General features: G+C 42.4%; 1 protein-coding gene across 1 annotated transcript in view; it reads left to right on the forward strand.

The window, feature by feature from the left end:
- Positions 1-18,068, forward strand: part of tox2 (TOX high mobility group box family member 2) — a gene marked incomplete at its 5' end in the record, with an annotated part of 118,542 nt that overhangs the window by 89,223 nt on the left and 11,251 nt on the right. The window contains 2 exons of the mRNA XM_080000794.1: positions 14,662-14,952; positions 16,196-16,426. Of these exons, the coding sequence (XP_079856920.1) occupies positions 14,662-14,952; positions 16,196-16,426 (522 nt within the window). The remainder of the gene's footprint in view (positions 1-14,661; positions 14,953-16,195; positions 16,427-18,068) is intronic.

The raw sequence follows: 18,068 nt of genomic DNA on the forward strand, positions 1-18,068 counted from the left end.
ATTTGAGCATTTGAAAGTACTCCATCGGGGGGCGTAATGTTTAAGAACAAGGCCATAGATACGCATAGATACTGTATATAATGCAAAACAACGACGTGAACATGTACGTGCAGGTTTTTTCGGTTAAGGTTGTTGACTCTTTGAGAGAAATTATGTTGGGTTTTTTTGAGGGAATAACATTGTACTCAAAATGTTTTTTCTGCGAGACCCATCAGTCCAATAGGAGCATTTTTCACCGTAACAGCTCTGGTCGGTTGCCTTATTTTAGTCGGTTGGTCCTATTCAGGATTTAAAATGAATTATAAAGAAAAGAAAAAAAAGACAAATGAACATCCAAGAGACATGGGGTCTATGAAGTCAACTTGGGCCTTCGGACCAGAAAGCACTGAGTCATTTCCGTTCTTTTATTTTTTATTTTTTTCTCTCCTCCTGTATGAAAGTTCGGACACATCGTTGACTGTACTCCTCCTAATTCGGTAGAGAGGCCATTCTCAATTCATAAGGGTCTTTTGCAGATGCTTATTGTGTTGCGGTCGGAAGCCCCTCCTGCACAAACCTGATATCTTTCAAAGAGAGAGGGAGCGAGCGAGAGAGGGAGGGAGAGAGAGAGAGAGAGAGAGAGAGAGAGAGAGAGAGAGAGAGAGAGAGAGAGAGCTTTTCTCTCAAGCTTTGATGCACTTGGCAGGGCCCTCTCTCTCTCTCTCTCTCTCTCTCTCTCTCTCTCTCTCTCTCTCTCTCTCTCTCTCTCTCTCTCTCTCTCTCTCTCTCTCTCTCTCTCTACTCTCTCTACTCTCTCTCCCTCTTCCTCCCTCTCTCCCTGTTAATTCCCCCACTGTCATAGCATCTTCTGCAAGTACCAATACACATTAGACATTTAATAGCTGTGCTCAGGTTGCACTGATCTTATCAATCTTTTACTTTTACTGGGTATTTGAGCCGTGTCGCTGGATGATAATGGTTATGAGAGTGACGTTAGCTCCGGGTTTTATATTTGGAGCGGAATTCGTGATCAATTCGTGATTAGCAAGTGAATTGTATACTTTGTGGAAGACACTTACAGAGGCAGTTGACAGAGCACACACCAGTGGGAATACTTAAATACAATTAGTCATGGTTCCATATTATACTTTATTGGAATAAAGAATAAATATGACATCATAAAGTAAATACTCATATTCCAGAGTCGGTCATTTTCAAAAATTTGTTTGGACGCCATAGTGACCTGTGCTGTATTCTTATTTAAATTCTCCTTCATTCTTTTGTTATAGAATTTTGCAGCCAAGGCTTTTAATCTGTGTAGGCATTAAATATGACTATATTTATTTATTGTATTTTAACTTTTTTTTTTATTATATATAATTTTTTCACTTATTTACTTATTATTACTTATTATTTAAATGTATTTATTTTTCATTTACATATGTTTTATTTATGTATTTATTATTCTAATGTATTTGTTTTTTTTTAATGAATGTTTAATTTACGTGTATATTTTATTTATTTATCTACGTATTTGTCATTCCTTTATTCACCAAACATTCAAAGCTAGAACTCAGGACAGACTACACGGGTGAGGCTTCATTTGTTTTAACAGAGGATCTCCTTCTACATTTAATAGTCTGCGCCTACAGGTTTATTATGAATGGAAATCGTCTAATTTAAAACCACACGGCGCATTTGTCAAGAAAATATTGGTTTTCCATCATTACAAAAGCGATCGTTTCACTTCCTGGAAAATTTCGTGCTGCACTGAGCCATGGTTCTTCCATTAACAATGCAGACTTATTACAAGGGAAATTGTTTCATAGAAAGTGAAATTAGATTTTAGATTCTAATTACTATCTTACTAGAATTCTTTTTTTTTTTTTTTTTTTTTTTTTTTTTAATCATTTTGTGTCATTGTCCATCATCATAATGTCCGTCTTTATAGACTTTCTTTTCTTCGAGCCTCTGCATTATGCTATACTTATTCAAATGCAATATGTGATGATGACATGGAAAAAAAAGAAAAAGAAAAGCCATTTCTTTTTCGACCTCCATTTACAGTCATCGGTGAAAAGGATTAGAGTGTCTGGTGAAATGATGGAATTTTTCTCCCTTTTCAGCACAGTTCAACAAGAACTGATAGAATGGAACTTCTATTAGTTATTCCAATGACGAGTCGTGCGCAAGAGATGCTCTGAAATGATCAATGCCTCCAGCGGAACCAGACGCTCTCCAGATCCAGATTTTCTTTTTGTTGTAGTTTTTATTTTAAGCTTAAGAAAACGTTGGGGTTTTTGTTTTTTTTTTGTTTTTTTTCAACTTTTTTTTTTTTCTGTGATTATTTACATCCAAATAGTGCCTTGGGCTAATGTTCCATTTTGGCATTTCACACCTCCTGTTCCCATAAATGAACCATCACAGCCATAAATCACTGGACAAACAGAGACTTGTGCAAAACCCTGAAAGGTTCGGAGATTTATGTAACACATTCATGTTTTCCACTTCCTCATTTTAGTACTCCACTGGTAAAGCCCAGCTAATAAAAGGTCCTATTAATATTTCCTGTTGCTTAGCAACGGCAGGCAGCAAGTAATAGCATTCTGTGGAAAAATAGATGACCGATAAGGAAAAATTCAATTCTCTTCTCATCTCCTGGGAGAAAGTACCTTATTTCTCCAGCAATATGATATGAGGCTGTGGTTGTATATTAAGAAATATCTTAGAAGAAATTGAGGTTATTTTCCAATTTCATTATTGGGGGGGAATTTTCCGTGCCAGCTGGGACATTAGGCAATCTATTCTTTTCTGTTTCTTTTCTCTCTTTCTGATAAAAGTCAATTAACCTATAGGATTAAGCTAATCAGGGGATAAGGTGCAAACTTAATTTCCTTTTTAATCACAAACCCTCATGAAGCAGTGTTGAGTGGCACGCGCAGGGAACTTTCTCACCAAACATTTCCGTGAGAGAAATTGCATTTCATTCATCTGAGTTTTTTTTTTTTTTTTTTTTTTTTTTAATTTAAACTCCTTCGGGGAACAAATGCAGATTGACGTCTTCGTTGTGGGGAAATGCCCTCCTCCTCCTCCTCCTCCTCCTCCTCCCCCTTTTCTTCTTCCTCCTCCTCCTCCTCCTGCTCCGTGTGGTAAACATGGCCGCTCTGGTCGCTGTGATCACTAATCGTTAAGGATCGCTAACGAGACGTCGAAACCCTGAGGATCCGTCTCATGCTACCATGTGTCGCTGCTATCCTCCTCCTCCTCCTCTTCCTCCCTCCTGCTCTTCCTCCTCCTCCTCCTCCTCTTACTCCTCCTCCGCTGCCTCTTCCTCCTTCTCCTCCTCCTCCTTCTCCTCCTCTTTCTCTTCCCCTCATCCTCCTTCTCCTCCTCCTCCTCCTTCTCTTCCCCCTCCTCCTCTTTCTTCTCCTCTTCCTCCTCCTCCTTCTCTTCCTCCTCCCCCTTCTCTTCCTCCTCCTCCTCCTCTTCCTTCTCCTCTTCCTCTTCCTCCTCCTTCTCTTCCTCCTCCTCTTCCTCTTCCTCCTTCTCCTACTCTTTCTCCTCCTCATCCTCCTCCTTTTCCCCCTCTTCCCCCCTTCCCCTTTCTCACCTCTTCATCCTCCTCCTTCATCCTCATTCTCCTCCTCCTCTTTCTCTTTACTCTCCTTCTCCTCCTCGCCTTCTCCTCCTCCTCTTCCTCCTCCTTCTCATCCTCCTCCTTCTCCTCATCCTCCTCCTCCTCCTCCTTCTCACCCTCTTCCACTTCCTCCTCCTCCTCCTCCTCCTCCTCCTCCTCCGACCTATGGAGCAGGAGTCACAGAGACAACCCGGAATCAGATCGTTGGCGTTATGAAGGGGAGATACATAGATAAAGGATTTTATATTAGATTTAGCCATGGGCCCCACGCTGCCATTTATCACGTCCGGAGATCTTGTCCATATTGCACTGTGCGCTATCTCAACCATCCATCAGTTAATTCTGCTTCCACCACCACCACCGCCGCCACCAGCAGCAGCAGCAGGAATATTCCTCCCGGTGGCGACGGAGAGCGTCCTGGGCGGTTTCCCGCGGGAGACCGTCCGTACCTGTCGTTCCACCAAACATCAGCGCCAATGCAGCTCGTTTAGGCAACACGCGGTTGTCATTTTTTATTTTTATTTTGATTTTTTTTGAGTTCGCTGACTGCAGAGTCTGCTGTAAAGTCTCTCAAAAGGTCACGCATGAACAAAAACACTCCCCGGAGGGCGTCAGATATTCTGTATAAATATTGATAGCGCCCATATTTTAATACCGTCTAACAAAGTGGTTCAGTGATCCAGACGCTCTTAAATCGTACTTTCAATTTAACACCCCTACTTCCACACGACACAGCGTTTAGTGACAGTGTATCATTACAGCAGCCAGGGATGGTGTGTGTGTGTGTGTGTGTGTGTGTGTGTGTGTGTGTGTGTGTGTGTGTGTGTGTGTGTGTGTGTGTGTGTGTGTGTGTGCGTGCGTGTGCGTGTGCGTGTGTGTGTTGAACCCAGTGTGTGTAACATGTGTTCACAGGCGGAGGAGAAGGTGATGAAGCCTCCTGTCAGAGATGTGTTAGGTTCGAGTTCAGGCACATGCAAATAAGCTTCTGGATAGCACATTTCTTGGCATGACCTCAAATTGTAACTGTCTATATGTGTGTGTGCGTGTGTGTGTGTGTGTGTGTGTGTGTGTGTGTGTGTGTGTGTGTGTGTGCGTGAACGTGCACACACACACACACACACACACACACCACAAGCAAGAATACATACTTTTTTGTTTGTCAGGTTTTTTTCCTTTTTCTTCCTCTTTGTATTTGCGCATCTGGGCTCATTTCGGTTGTTCGTGCACATGCACATGCATCACCCCCACACACATCACACATCACACACACACACACACACACACACACACACACACACACACACACACATATGTGCGCTGTGTTTGACACGGCAGTCAGCGGTCTCATTAGCGGGAGGTGTGGAGCCGTGCCTTCTGACGTCAGGAGCATGTGTCCCCACCGCTCCGCCTGCATGTCATGTCAGACGGGCCTGTGATGCTGCGTGAGGAGGGGAGGGCTGAGGGAGAGAGGGAGGGAGGGAGGTAAGGGGAGAGAGGGAGAGGGGAGGGGAAAGTGGGGAAGGAGAAGGGGAGGGCTGACAGAGACACACCCGGAGAGAGGGAAATAGACAGTGGGAGGGGGAATGTATTGAGAAAGGGAAAAGGGGGAGAGAGAGAGAGAGAGAGGAGGTAGAGTGAGGGAGGGGTAGAGGGAGAGAGATGCGTTGAGAAAGAGAAAGGGGGGAGCGAGAGAGAGGAGGGAGGGAGAGGGAGGGAGGATGAGGGAGGGGGGGAGAGGGGGAGAAGGAGAAAAGGAATGAGAAAGGCAGAGAGAGGGGGAGATAGAGAGGGAGGGAGAGGGGAGAGGGATGAGGAGGGGGTAGGGAGGGAATGGGTGACGTGATGGAGAGAGGGGGGGAGGGAGAGGAGAGGGAGAGTGACAGAGGGGGAGAGGGAGAGAGTGGGGGATATAGAGAAATGTAATGAGAAAGAGAGGGGGGGAGAGTGAGACTTAATGAGAGGGAAAGAGTGGGAGACAGGCATAATAAGAAATAGAGAGAGCGAGAGAAGGAAAAAAAACCCAGTGAGAAAGAGTGATGTAACAGGGGAGGGAGAGAGAAAACGGAGGGAGGGATCAAAAGAAAGACGCCATGAGAAAGAGTGAGGGGATGACTGTGAGAAAGGGAGGGAAAAAAGACAATAAGAGAGAGTGATAGAGAGAGAGAGAGAGGGATAGAGTGAATGAGAAAGGGAAAAAGAGATTGATGCGATGAGAAAGAGCGATAGGAAGATAGAGAGAGAAAGAGAGGGATGGCCCTGAGGTGGGCGTGGCCCATATGGCAGAAATATTTTGAATATCACCAGTTTGTTTCAGGCAGGGTCACGATCCACGATCTTATCGCGATTCTCCTCCTTCGCGTTGGTTTTTAAAAGTCGGAACGAGCAGCTCGAGCCGGGAGCCTCCATTTTTTTTATTTATTTTTTGAAATCCGATTTAAAATTCATCCAAAACAAGCCATTTACGAGCAACTTTTACGGGAAATAACATGATGATCAATACAAAATGTATTTACAGAGTTTTATAGTGACAAAGGAGACATCGAATTAAGCCATTTTACACACCTTCCTCGGAGACACTCCATTAAACCAATACAGTGGTACTTACGACTGTAATTCCTTAAACAGTTGTATGTCGAAGCAGTTTTTCCCATATGAATTATGAAATCATGAAGGGTGAAAATAAACAAAATACACAGCACAAACACAGTAAATATGAAAAAAAATATCGATAAGCCACGAACTACGTGCACACACGATGTAGGTCGCCCGCTGACTGACTGCCGACTGACTGCTGACTGACTGCTGACTGACTGCTGACTGACTGCTGACTGACTGCTGACTGACTGCTGACTGGCCGCCGACGCGCCAAATGCAAATTTCCACGCTCGTCTCTTGGAGCAGTCGGTCGCAAGTCGATGCAAATTTTCGCAACTATCGCTGCTGGCATCTTGGATTAGTCGTAAGTAGACGCAGTCGTAAGTCGAGGTACCACTGTAATAGCAAACAGTGGGTAGTTAATTATTTTCTTCTAGGTTTTGGGTTTTATTTTTTTAAAGAGGTCAATTAGTTTGGTTGTACTGTTCGGTAAATTAAATGGAAATTTATTTTTTACGTGATCTAAATTTGCGCTCGAGGGGGGCCGACCGGCGCAACATAGCAATAAGTCCCACCGCGCCTGGCTCTTTATGGTATTACCAAAGTGAGACGTTTCTGGATCCTATTTAACAAACACGGCATCCGATCCCTCTTTTACTCTGTGTATTCATTTACACAAAAAAATATATATGAAATAGTGTTTCTAATCCATTTCCATTTTTCATTTACTAATTCAACAAACCCCCCCCATGCATTATTTTTCTGCAAACAGTGCGATTTAAGATTTTTGCGGAGTATACAACTTTGGATGCGTGTATGAGCCGTAGAACTGCAGCTGATAGAACATGCGCTGCAGCACGACACTGAGGATCTCGCTGCAAGGGCAGACCGTGGAGACATTTGAATCCTTCGGGATCTAATATCCTCACACCGCTCGCCGAGGCGTGGTGGCCTGGACCATCTCGGGCTCTTTCCGTGCTTCCTTCCTGCAGTTTACTTTTTCTTTTTTTTTTTACCCCACGTTTTGCTGTGGAACTCAAACGCCGACTGTAATTACCTCTTTATTGCAATCGTTTGTGAGGTACTTGCTGTTTTGGTGCCAAATTAATTACTTGATACCAGTTCAGGGCACAAGGTGTCGGGCATCTATTTGTTAATTTTTATTTTTTCCTCTCAATTTTATGGCGGTATTTAATTGGAGCGATCATAAGTAGTTGACCTGAAAGTGGCTTATTTTTATTTTTTTTTTGCAAATGGAGCCTAATGAATAATACAGTGTTAAAAAGTGTGTTTCGGAATTGACTCTTGGTAATAATGCTTGGAGGGTTGTAAATCATTTTAGCCTTCACCGAAACGTTCATTTTTTAACCCCAGAATCAGCTGTTTACAGTATAATACAGCATTTTCTTATAAAGCAACTCTGACATGACATAAATGAGCTGGAATCGTTGTTCATTTTTTGGCGTCTTAAGAAACGTACAATTCATAAATCAAATATCTTATCTAGTAACTTCTAAGCATCGCTAAAGACACTCGTACGTGAGCTTGATAAGCCAAGGGGATGGAAAAACAAAGGTGGGGGGAGAGAGGGAGAGAGGGAGCCGAGCGGAGGGGAGTAACATGGAGGGAGGGGTGAAGGCAGGGTCTCTTTGAGGAGCAGAGCTGTAGCGCTGCGCCCTCGGGGCTGGATGAGGACTCGCTCTGAGGGACCCCGGAGCCCATTGTTTGGCTGGGAACCCAGAGGGGCCTGTTTACGGCGGCGCGGCGCAGGGCCCAGCGTGGCGTACGTTTGAAGGATCAGTCTCCAACGCGCCTCTAATTAAAGCTGTCATGGCTGGGTGCCTGCAGGGATAATGTTCTATTATTATAGTCATTTGTTTCAATTAAACGCTGGGTGATTTTACAATAGCAGCCCTGAACCTGTGTGAGTGAGCCATCACTCCAAACAAGATGGCTCCGTTCAAGCAGGCAGTGCTGAGAGAGAGAGAGAGAGAGAGAGAGAGAGAGAGAGAGAGAGAGGGAGAGAGAGAGACAGAGAGAGAGAGTGGGACAGAGAGAGACAGAGAGAGAGAGAGAGAGAGAGAGGGAGAGGGGAGGATGCGCTCAAACAGGACAGAGCGGAAACAGTGCTTTAGTGTTAAGCTACAGAAGTTACCAAAAGTGTCACAACTTTCTCTTTTTACGCATGTTCTGCATAGCAGCACCAAGGAATGGTACGTGGACCTTCAGTAGTTTCAGTCTCTAAAGCTGCTTCCACACATGCACCGTCAACCTGAAATTATCCGGACATTACCCGGAGGAGCTATATGTGTGAACGCAAATGTCCGAATCATTTGACCCGGATATTACCTGGACTTTACCCAGCACCCGAGTACAAAGTCCGGGTAATGTCCTATTGAGCGGTATGTGTGAACCGAGCAGGTGATTGTCCGGATCATTCACAGCGAGCGAATGGGCGTGTCGATGACGTCTCATGCGCCAGTTACTTACCTTCGTGTGGCTCTTCGTGCATGGTGCGTTGCTGCTTCGTTCTTCTTTCTGCTTTCTTTATTATCCAAATACATGGAGTATCAATGCAAAAAAAGCCCAAACAACTGATAAGTCTGTAGCCTTGTCCGCCATCCTGGGTGTGATGTAAAACTCAGCAGCGTCGTTGCCTCCTGCACGCTCTCCCCAGGCTCCGCCCCTCGTCCTAACCAAACAGAGTATTTCCAGGTGGTGTAAACGCGTCTGACACGGACAAACTCCGTTTTTTTTTTTGCTTTATGCGTGAAAGGGAAAATCCGGACAATGTCCAGATATTGTCAGGAGTGCATGTGTGAAAGCAGCTTAAGTCTCTAATACAGGGGTCTCAAACTCAAATAACCACCAATCTTTGTTATATTGTATTTTATTCTGGTTCATATTCTAAAAACATTCAGTTAAATTGCACAGATCAATTAAGCATGTTTATTTTAATTTTCATTTGCGGGCCAGATTTATTCATGTATTATAGACGTGTGGCGGACCGCACTTTTTTTTAACCCTTACAGGTGAAAATGTTCTCTAATTTGGGCTACATACACATGTTTCATTTTATTTCAAAACATTTTAGCCACCATGGTCCCGTGCAGTAAAGACAGATATAAGAAGGCAGAAGGTGATTATTTACATACACTTTTAGTCATTTAGCAAAACAACTCACATCACTGAGCGGAGTCCACGGCGTGGAGGCTCACCACCACTGCGTTTGTCAGTCCTATAATCCAACCAAAAGCACGAAAGCCTTCCGTTACACTGGATTAGAACATTTTAATTGTGACTCCAGTGATGTAAAACCTTGTTTGCGTGTTTCAAGTTGTATGTGTTGGGGTGGGGTTGGGCTTGATCAGCATAAGGACGGAGCAAGGTCAGCTGTATTATCCTCTCCTTTGGTCTTGTCCTCTCCTCTTTCTCCTTGTAGCCTCCTCCCCTCCTCCACCCCTCTTCTCTCATCTCTGTGCTGGTGGTCAAATCCCCTTAGCTAAATCAAATGGTGCAGGCAATTGGTGCGGCTGTGAAACAGTTTCAAAGGTAAGGTCATGGGGAGCAGGGGAACAATGGCTTTCTGATATTCCATCTCACACACAATGTGCTGCACGTAATTGGAAGGCCTTTGTTATTTGACTCCCATTTGACTATGATGTACAAGATGTGAATACAAACACGACAGGCGTAATGATGGCAGAGGAACATGTTCGCGCCGAGTTTCCTGGCTTTACATCACAGTTTGGGTCGGCCGGGTGCTCATCCCCCAAAAGCAATATCTAACTGTCTGCTGGCTAACTTTGTAGATGGATCTTGGTACTTGGAGGGGGCGGCCTTTATTCCCCCTCCTGCCCCATGCTTTCCTTTTATTTGTTTATTTATTTATCTATTTATTCCTCTCTCTCTCTCTCTCCTCCTCCTCCTCCCTTTATCTATCCATAAAAAGTACCCCGATAGTCGTGATCGGATGGTCGGAATCGGAAAAATGGAAGTTTCCGAAAAAAGGCAGTAAAAGGAGCTACTTGCTTTTATTGTGAAAAGAAAGCACATTTTAATTTTTCCCGTGGCAAACACTGTTAGTCAAAGGCGAATGAAGTCGTACTGACGCCACCTGTGTCTTTTACATGTACTAAAACGCGATCGTCAAATAAAAAGCTGCTTGGGTCGGGCTCGGTCGTCAACCCTCAGCTCATGTAGTTGCGGCGCGGTAGCAGACGAGCAAATGTTGTAATAATCCATGATCCATCCAATGAGTCATTTCCCCAAGTGCTACAATACCTCCATCCCTGTTTGTTTGCACTAACACTCGCTCCCATGTACAAATAACATATAGCAGTTATACCACTGGTTTGCGACATACTGTAGCTTAGGGGTGGGACCGTATGCGCAGCTGTCCTATCACGTGAGTGTGATCAGATCACGCGATGTCATCGACGTTTGGCAGATATACCCAATGAGGCCCAATGAAACACAATTTCTGATGACGGATATAAACTCAGAATGATTGGTCACCAATCGTAATTGGACAAAACACAATGAAAGTCGCCTCATCCGATCAATCGGCCCTGTAGTGTAGTATAGTTTAACAGCATATAGTATGGTATAGTATAGCACATTATACTATAGTATAGTATAACTGCAAAGTATAACAACATAGTGTCGTATATTACAACATCATTGTATAGCATAGTATAATTGTATAGTACTGTATAGTATAGTATAATATAATAGTATAGTATAATAAAATCATATAGTATAGTATAGTATTATAGTATACTATAATGGTATAGTATAGTATAGTATAATATAGTATTATAGTATACTACTGTATAGTATAGTATTGTATAGTGTAGTATAGTACAATAAAGTATAGTAGAATACATTGTAGTATGTGCTGTGTAGTATACTATACAGAGTGAACAGCACTTCTACTGAATAATTGTATTATTACGATAGTCATTGTAATATACTAGATTTATTCTGTCATTTACAAATTTCTTCTGTCATTATGTTCTCTTGTGTCGGGGACATGACGACACACTATCCTCATGTTAAGGTGGATTACTGGGATATTGTGTATTATCAGGCAGGTCTCATTTTGTGCTGATGAGGTATTCAAGCCTGGTGAATGTTACGCAGAGTGGTGCCGTTTCAACTGCAAAATTACTGCAATGTGAAACTAGATACGGCCGTGACACCGACATCACACTGTGATCTGTCAATCACGTCCTTAAAATGTTCATCAATTCTGACCATAACCAACCGACGCAAAATAATTAAATGTATTTGTGTCAGTAACTCAGCAATCGTGTAAGGAGTATATTATTGTATATTTCAGCTTTGCTAGAGCTCAGGCAGCAGCAAGTGCCAACTAAATCCTGTTACTTAGTCCTGAGTCTGCACCTCCTCCATCTTCTCTCTCTCCACCATCTATGTGGATCATACCATGAGGAATTAACATATAGTACCTATGGCAACCAGCAACCTTTGTCAGATTCTTTCATAATATTTGTATAGCAGTCAGCCAGTAGCTTTATTTAGCCCAGACTTCATGGCACTACCTGATAACTTCTTACTCTGTCTGGCATATGTGAGGGTAGCGAAAAAAGCACTTAGAGACATTTAAAAAGCTCATTTGGATGACTTTTAACAGCAAATATCACAATTGGAGTGCTTTAAAGTATGCTATTCAAACTGCCAGATGTCATGAGGGAAATGGCTGTACATTGCATTAAGTAACGATAATAACTGTGTAGGTGATGTCCTTTCTGATTCTTTCTTCCCGTCATGTAGATGCTGTAGCGCTTGCACACATTTGCATTTTAGCATTCCCAATTTACACATAGACACTCCATAATCAACCAAATGTGTAGTTTATTATCTGAAGTATGTTTGCTGGGACATGTTTCATTAGTTTGGAAAGAACACTCCGCTCTAATGAAAAGGAGACCTGGCACAAAGCAACGTTATGAAACGTGTGAATGGATATAAATAATAGCAATGGGGAATGTGTGCTGGATCCACATAAAAATCCCAAAATACCAGGAATTTTTCTTGTAGAATTCAATGTGATTGATAGTAGTAGTTACCCAGACCCACAATATGAAAATCCACAAAATAAATCAATGAGGGAGTTTTATTATTATACAGATGTCATACACGGCTATCCTTGATAATACTATTGATATTATATAAATAGTATTGTGTATATATATATATATATGTATATATATATATATACTGTGTGTATATATATTAAAAAAAAATTTAATTTTTTTTTTTTTTTTTTAATATAAATAAGGTATATTTGTTTTTAAATATAATTAATATAAATATATATATAGTATATATATATATCATTTATAGATCTTTATTTATGTACATATTTTTTTATATATTTGTATGTATTTCAGAGATTCATGTTTATGTTCTAATGTTCCTAAGACATGAGGACCTTGACACTAATAGTGGCAGGGTAGTAATGGTAGTAATTGTACCATGTTACCTCTCCGCTGTGCAGGCTCCTGCTCTGCACATCTCCTTTTTGTTTATATGAAACATGGAAGGGCTCACATTAAAGGGTGACAATTTCGCCGTGAGGCTGTTGCTATGGAAATGCGTCTGCTGTAGCTATGATAGGCCATTCATGTTTGATTAATTGGTTTTTCAATGCCTCTTGGTTTGTGAGGAGCCTTAAAGAGCAGTTCCATGGAGAATGGAAAATTAATGGATTTATATTTCTCTCTTTCCCCCCCCTTTTCTTTTTTTTTTTTTACATTTCTCCTCTTCATTCTCTCTAGTTATTTTTTCTCCTCTTCTTTTTTTTCTTTTTTTTCTTTGAGCTGTTTTCTCATGTTTTAGGAAGAGCAGTGATGGTGTTTTGAATTGTGATTGGAAGTTGGAGGTTGTAGTGGTTGGGGGGAGGTTAGAGCATGGTTATTTGAAATGCAAAGGAATGTCTTTGTTCAAGGCTGCCTTTTGTTAGCAGCTGCTGAGGCAAACACAGAATCTAATGTCCTGTGAATATTATGAGTTTTCAAAGCGGGCCAGAGCCTCTCACAACATTACTTTGCGGCGCATTTTTATTCCAGGAACCTACTGGGACCAATTATGATTTGAGAGGCAAAGCCTTCATCTTTGAACCTCTACTCGTGTTTATCAAGACCTCATATGCTGGGGCCCTTTCAATTTGATCTTTTTAGCACTGTGCTAATGTGTAATGTATTATTTAACTCATGAATGTTTAACAGCCCTAATAAATGCTGGTTCATCACTTTCTGATCTGTAAATTGCCAAACATTCCCATTTATGCCTGCATTAAAAGCATCCTTTAGTCTGTGTTCGTGCTCTGTCTCCACGTATCTTAAAGAAAAGCTTTTTGATGTGGTTATTATTGAAGATCTTTTCAAGACTGCTGGCAGGGAACTTGTGTGAGGTTGTGAGGTCTGGCTCTGTGATGTTTTTTTTTTTTTTTTGTTTTTTTCCGTTGTTTTTTTCCACCAATGTTCTCGCATAGCAGGTGAATCATAACTAGCAATGGCTGTTTTGTTTCAATTTGTTGCAAAGATGTAGTCTTAATCGAATTGAATCAATCTGTGAAATTTGAGTGTACTTTGCTTTCTCCACTTAATTTGTTTTCTTTCACCATGTGTTAGTTTTGCGGAACGTGGGGGAAAGGGTGTCGTCCTTTAGAGAAGAAACGGCAGGTTGTTTTGGAAAAAAGCAAAAGTCCGTCCCGGTGTTTTGAGTCAACCATCTGGATCGGCTCGTCGCCACTACCTACGCATACAAGCGCTGAGCCAAATCGGCTGGATGGGGGCACGGCTGGAGCAAAAACATGGCAGAGCTTTTAAGTTCCAGAACCCGGAACTGTCCACCTCTGCGGTGGTTGACTCCGCCCACGTTGTGAAATGAAATTGTGATCGTTCTTTTTCATTGCTTTGCTGCTGGTTTGTTTGGATTTAATGCTCCACTGAAGAACATATTGCTACTTGAGGGGCTTCGCAGCGCGGGGGATTTGCCGGAAAAGGTTTCCCCCTAAAGTAGGATCTACATAAAGCTTTAATTCAGGATAACAAGTTTGTCATCTTGTGCAAGTGAGCAAAGAATTTGACGGTGGGCGTTGTACAGTAGTTGTAGCGAAGGAACAAAAGACAGAAGCTCAGACAAAATCTCTTTGGCCGGTCTTTGTAATACAGTTGAGACTTTGAGGCTCCTAAAACACGTCCCGCTATCAACTGTTTATCGCTCATTGCCGCAGTTACAAATCCTTTGGCACTCTATTGAAGTTTCCCCCGATTCACCTCCATTTTCTGAAATTTGAAACCACCCTGTCCAGTCGTGAACATTGGGTAAGCGTTTCCAAATACACGGCTATTTGGCTAATTGGCTTTTTGACTTTAAGAGGTGAAGTTAGTAAAGCTGGTGTTTTTCTTTCACCCCAGATGCAGGAGATGGCTCTGCACCACCACCACCACCACCACCACCAGCAACACCATCACCACCACCACCAACACCACCCCGACGGCTCTCATTATGACCCTGCCCGTCACAACCCCTTGTTAAACAGCTCACCTAGGATACTGGCCAACCCCATGAGCGCACTGTCCCAGCTGAACCCTCAGGTCGGCAGGAGTGCCCTTCCCCATGGTTCACCCTCTCCTCCGGGAAGTAAATCAGCCACGCCCTCCCCCTCGAGCTCCAATCAGGAAGAGGAGACTGATCCTCACGCCAAGGTACTTCAGCGCTCATGTGTTTTGGGCTTGCGGTGGTTTGGGGGAACTCGTGAGAGCGCGCTGAGGCGTGTTTGGGCTGGTTCGTGGTTCAACCTACGGTGTTGACCTACTACGCAGGGCGGTGGTGCTGACCGTAATGGCAGAGTTTGGCATTTTAGCATTTAATAGACATATTTCTGTCAGTGTCCCGCAGAGAAAACTGGAGTGGTCCCAGGGATGCCTGTAGTCTAGGTTTAGGTGTGGAGAAGGGAAGTTGTGGGTGATTGTGGTTGTGGTCGGAGATTTATCAGTGGTGAGATGTATTTGTTTTACCAATTAGATACGATCCACATTGGCTACAAGTTTAGGAATAAGCAATGATATCAATGACACATTATGGGTATGTGTATGTGTGTATCCAAGTAATTGTCATATCAAGAAAACATAAACAAAACACCTTGTACCAAGTCCAGATTGATGTTTGGAATAGCAGGAAGCCTCAAGGTCACAGTAGAGTAGATCAGAGTAAGTCTGTAAAATCCCCGTGGGGGAGCAGAAGTGTACATACAAGCAGGTGACCAAGGCTGCTGCCTACAACAAATAGAAAAAGCATGAATGGGAATCTAAAATTATGCACATTTAATTAAAAACCCAATGGCTGCTAGGATGAAAGAAGTTCTGTACCTGTTGGTACCATACCTGGGAAAGCCAAACCTATGCCCTGAAGGGAGTGTTTGGTATTTGAATCCATGCAGTAATTCCTCAAACCAAAGATGTTCTAAATACAAACATTATTTTTACCTACACTACATCCTGCCTGCTGTATTTTGACGCATGTGTGTTAAAAAAGGATAAAGAGGACTTTTTGTACCATCCCTCGGTGATTCCATTTGCCTCCTAATAATTCATTCCCCTGCATCAAAGCCAGTAGAATATAGGAGTCTGGAGACTCACTCTCTTGCATGAAAGTCAGAATTTATAACTTACTGAAATATGCTATCATAGATATTTCAAACAGCTTGATACGTTTAACTAACAAATGTGTTTTTCATCATTCTTTTCTAGGAAAAAAAAAGAAAAAAAATGCCAGGGTTGTTTGGGTCGTCGGTTAACATGCTTCACCTGGACACAATGTTGCAGGCATTCATTAGGGCAGCAATGCTCCAATTCAAAGGCATTTCTTTCTCTAATTGTTGATTCGTTTTGCTGATATCATTCATCAGCGTTAACTTTTTATTTCCCTTTGTTTCTCATGGTGTTGCAGATCACGGGCGAGAAACGGCCTTCCTCTGAGATGATGAAGCCCAAGCCCAAACCTCAGAAAAAGAAGAAGAAGAAGGACCCCAACGAACCCACCAAGCCGGTGTCGGCCTACGCCCTGTTCTTCAGAGACACGCAGGCGGCCATTAAGGGACAAAACCCAAACGCCACCTTCGGAGACGTATCCAAGATAGTGGCGTCCATGTGGGACGGACTTGGAGAGGAGCAGAAACAGGTAGGAAGATGGAGATTGAAATGGCATGAAAGGACCTTAAACGATAGGGTCACTATTTTTCAACCCATGGAATCCGACAATATGGTCAGACAGTCTTTATATGTCATACAAAAGAAAAGGAAATTGGGAACTGTGCATTTTATCAGGTTTTTCCACTGTTTTATGGACTTCTGCAAATTTGGCAACATTTGTAATGCAAGAGGCTAGAAACAGGAAGTTGTTACGCTTTCTACCGCCAACCTGCTGTAGCCAACGTTATGCTCTGGATGTACTTTGGCAATCGCAAAAGGTACTTTTGAATAAATTACTACTGTAATTCCTGTTAAAATACACGAAGAGACAGACAGAGTGGTAAGTTTTTAAATAATAAAGCATTGAAGCTGCGAAATTGTGTTATGAAAAATTATAAATGATGGAAACCAACCAATGACGGAATTAGACCTGGTTTGAAAAATAGCAAACGTCATTCTTTAACTGATATATATAGACTTTTATTATATTTCAGCAACGGCCATTTGGAAAGGAGTGAGCAAACATTAAAAAAAAAAAGTCATCTCCTACCGATATTAATGCAAGGTCGATGACTATTGAAAAAATATGAACTCCTGCCCGGAACCCTTTTTTTTTTCTTTTTCTTTTTTGGTAATTTCATTTTTTTTGCATTTCACTCCAGCGCACAAAGTCAAAGGGTGTCTGTTCTGTTTGTAGTAACAAATGATCGCACGAAACGAATGGAAAATGAGACCGTCCGATGATGGTGGTCGCCGTCACATTCATATTTTTAGAATATCCAGGCGGGCCGCAGCACGTTGGCTGTCAAATAAAGGCACCTGTCTCCATGACAAAGTGCAGCCTATTCTCCTCAGCCCCTCTATGGCCGTCGCCCAGACCCCATCTAGCACCGCTGTGTTTTTCTCCCTCCAAACCCACTTTATACGCTGGACTTTGGAGGCCGCCTGTCCCTTTTATTTGCAGTTAATTTTTGTTGCCTTCACCAGAGCTCTTCACCATGAATCTTCATTTCACCGCTGACACCCTTGAATGTGAATTCCTCATTTCCTGTCCTTTTATTTATATCTGTTGCCTGGTGATTTGATCATGCTGGGAATACAAGATTAGCAATTGCCTTGTCCTTGGTTTCGCCTCAAGGACATCTGCTACTGAAATGTTATTGTTTGTGCTTCTTAACCCCTCGTGTCCCGGATTCTCTCTCACTTTGGCTTGTTACACTGGAGCTTCAATGGGGCTGGTGCTGTGGATATGCTTTTTTTTACATTATTAATCTGGAATTTGCTCTTGCTCTCTCTCTCTCTCTCTCTCTCTCTCTCTCTCTCTCTCTCTCTCTCTCTATCTCTCCTTTTATTCAATTGTATCTCCCTTTTGCTTTCCTCTCGCTTTGCTCTCTATTTCAGTATCTGTCTGCCCTTTTTTTTGCCTTCCATCAGTCTCTCTCTCTCACACTTTCGCTCTCTCTCTTTCTCTCTTTTGTTTCCCCCACTACACACGGTTTGTCCTTCACAGTATTAGTTGGAAAGAGAGACTAACGAAAGGCCGATTCCACCATTGAAAGTCCTCTATTTAATGTGTCACCGCGGATTTATCTTTTTTTATTATTGTTATTAATTTTTTTTATCTGGTTGTG

The sequence above is a fragment of the Zeus faber genome, assembly GCF_960531495.2.
Source record: "Zeus faber genome assembly, chromosome: 5".
Taxonomy (NCBI): Eukaryota; Metazoa; Chordata; class Actinopteri; order Zeiformes; family Zeidae; genus Zeus; species Zeus faber.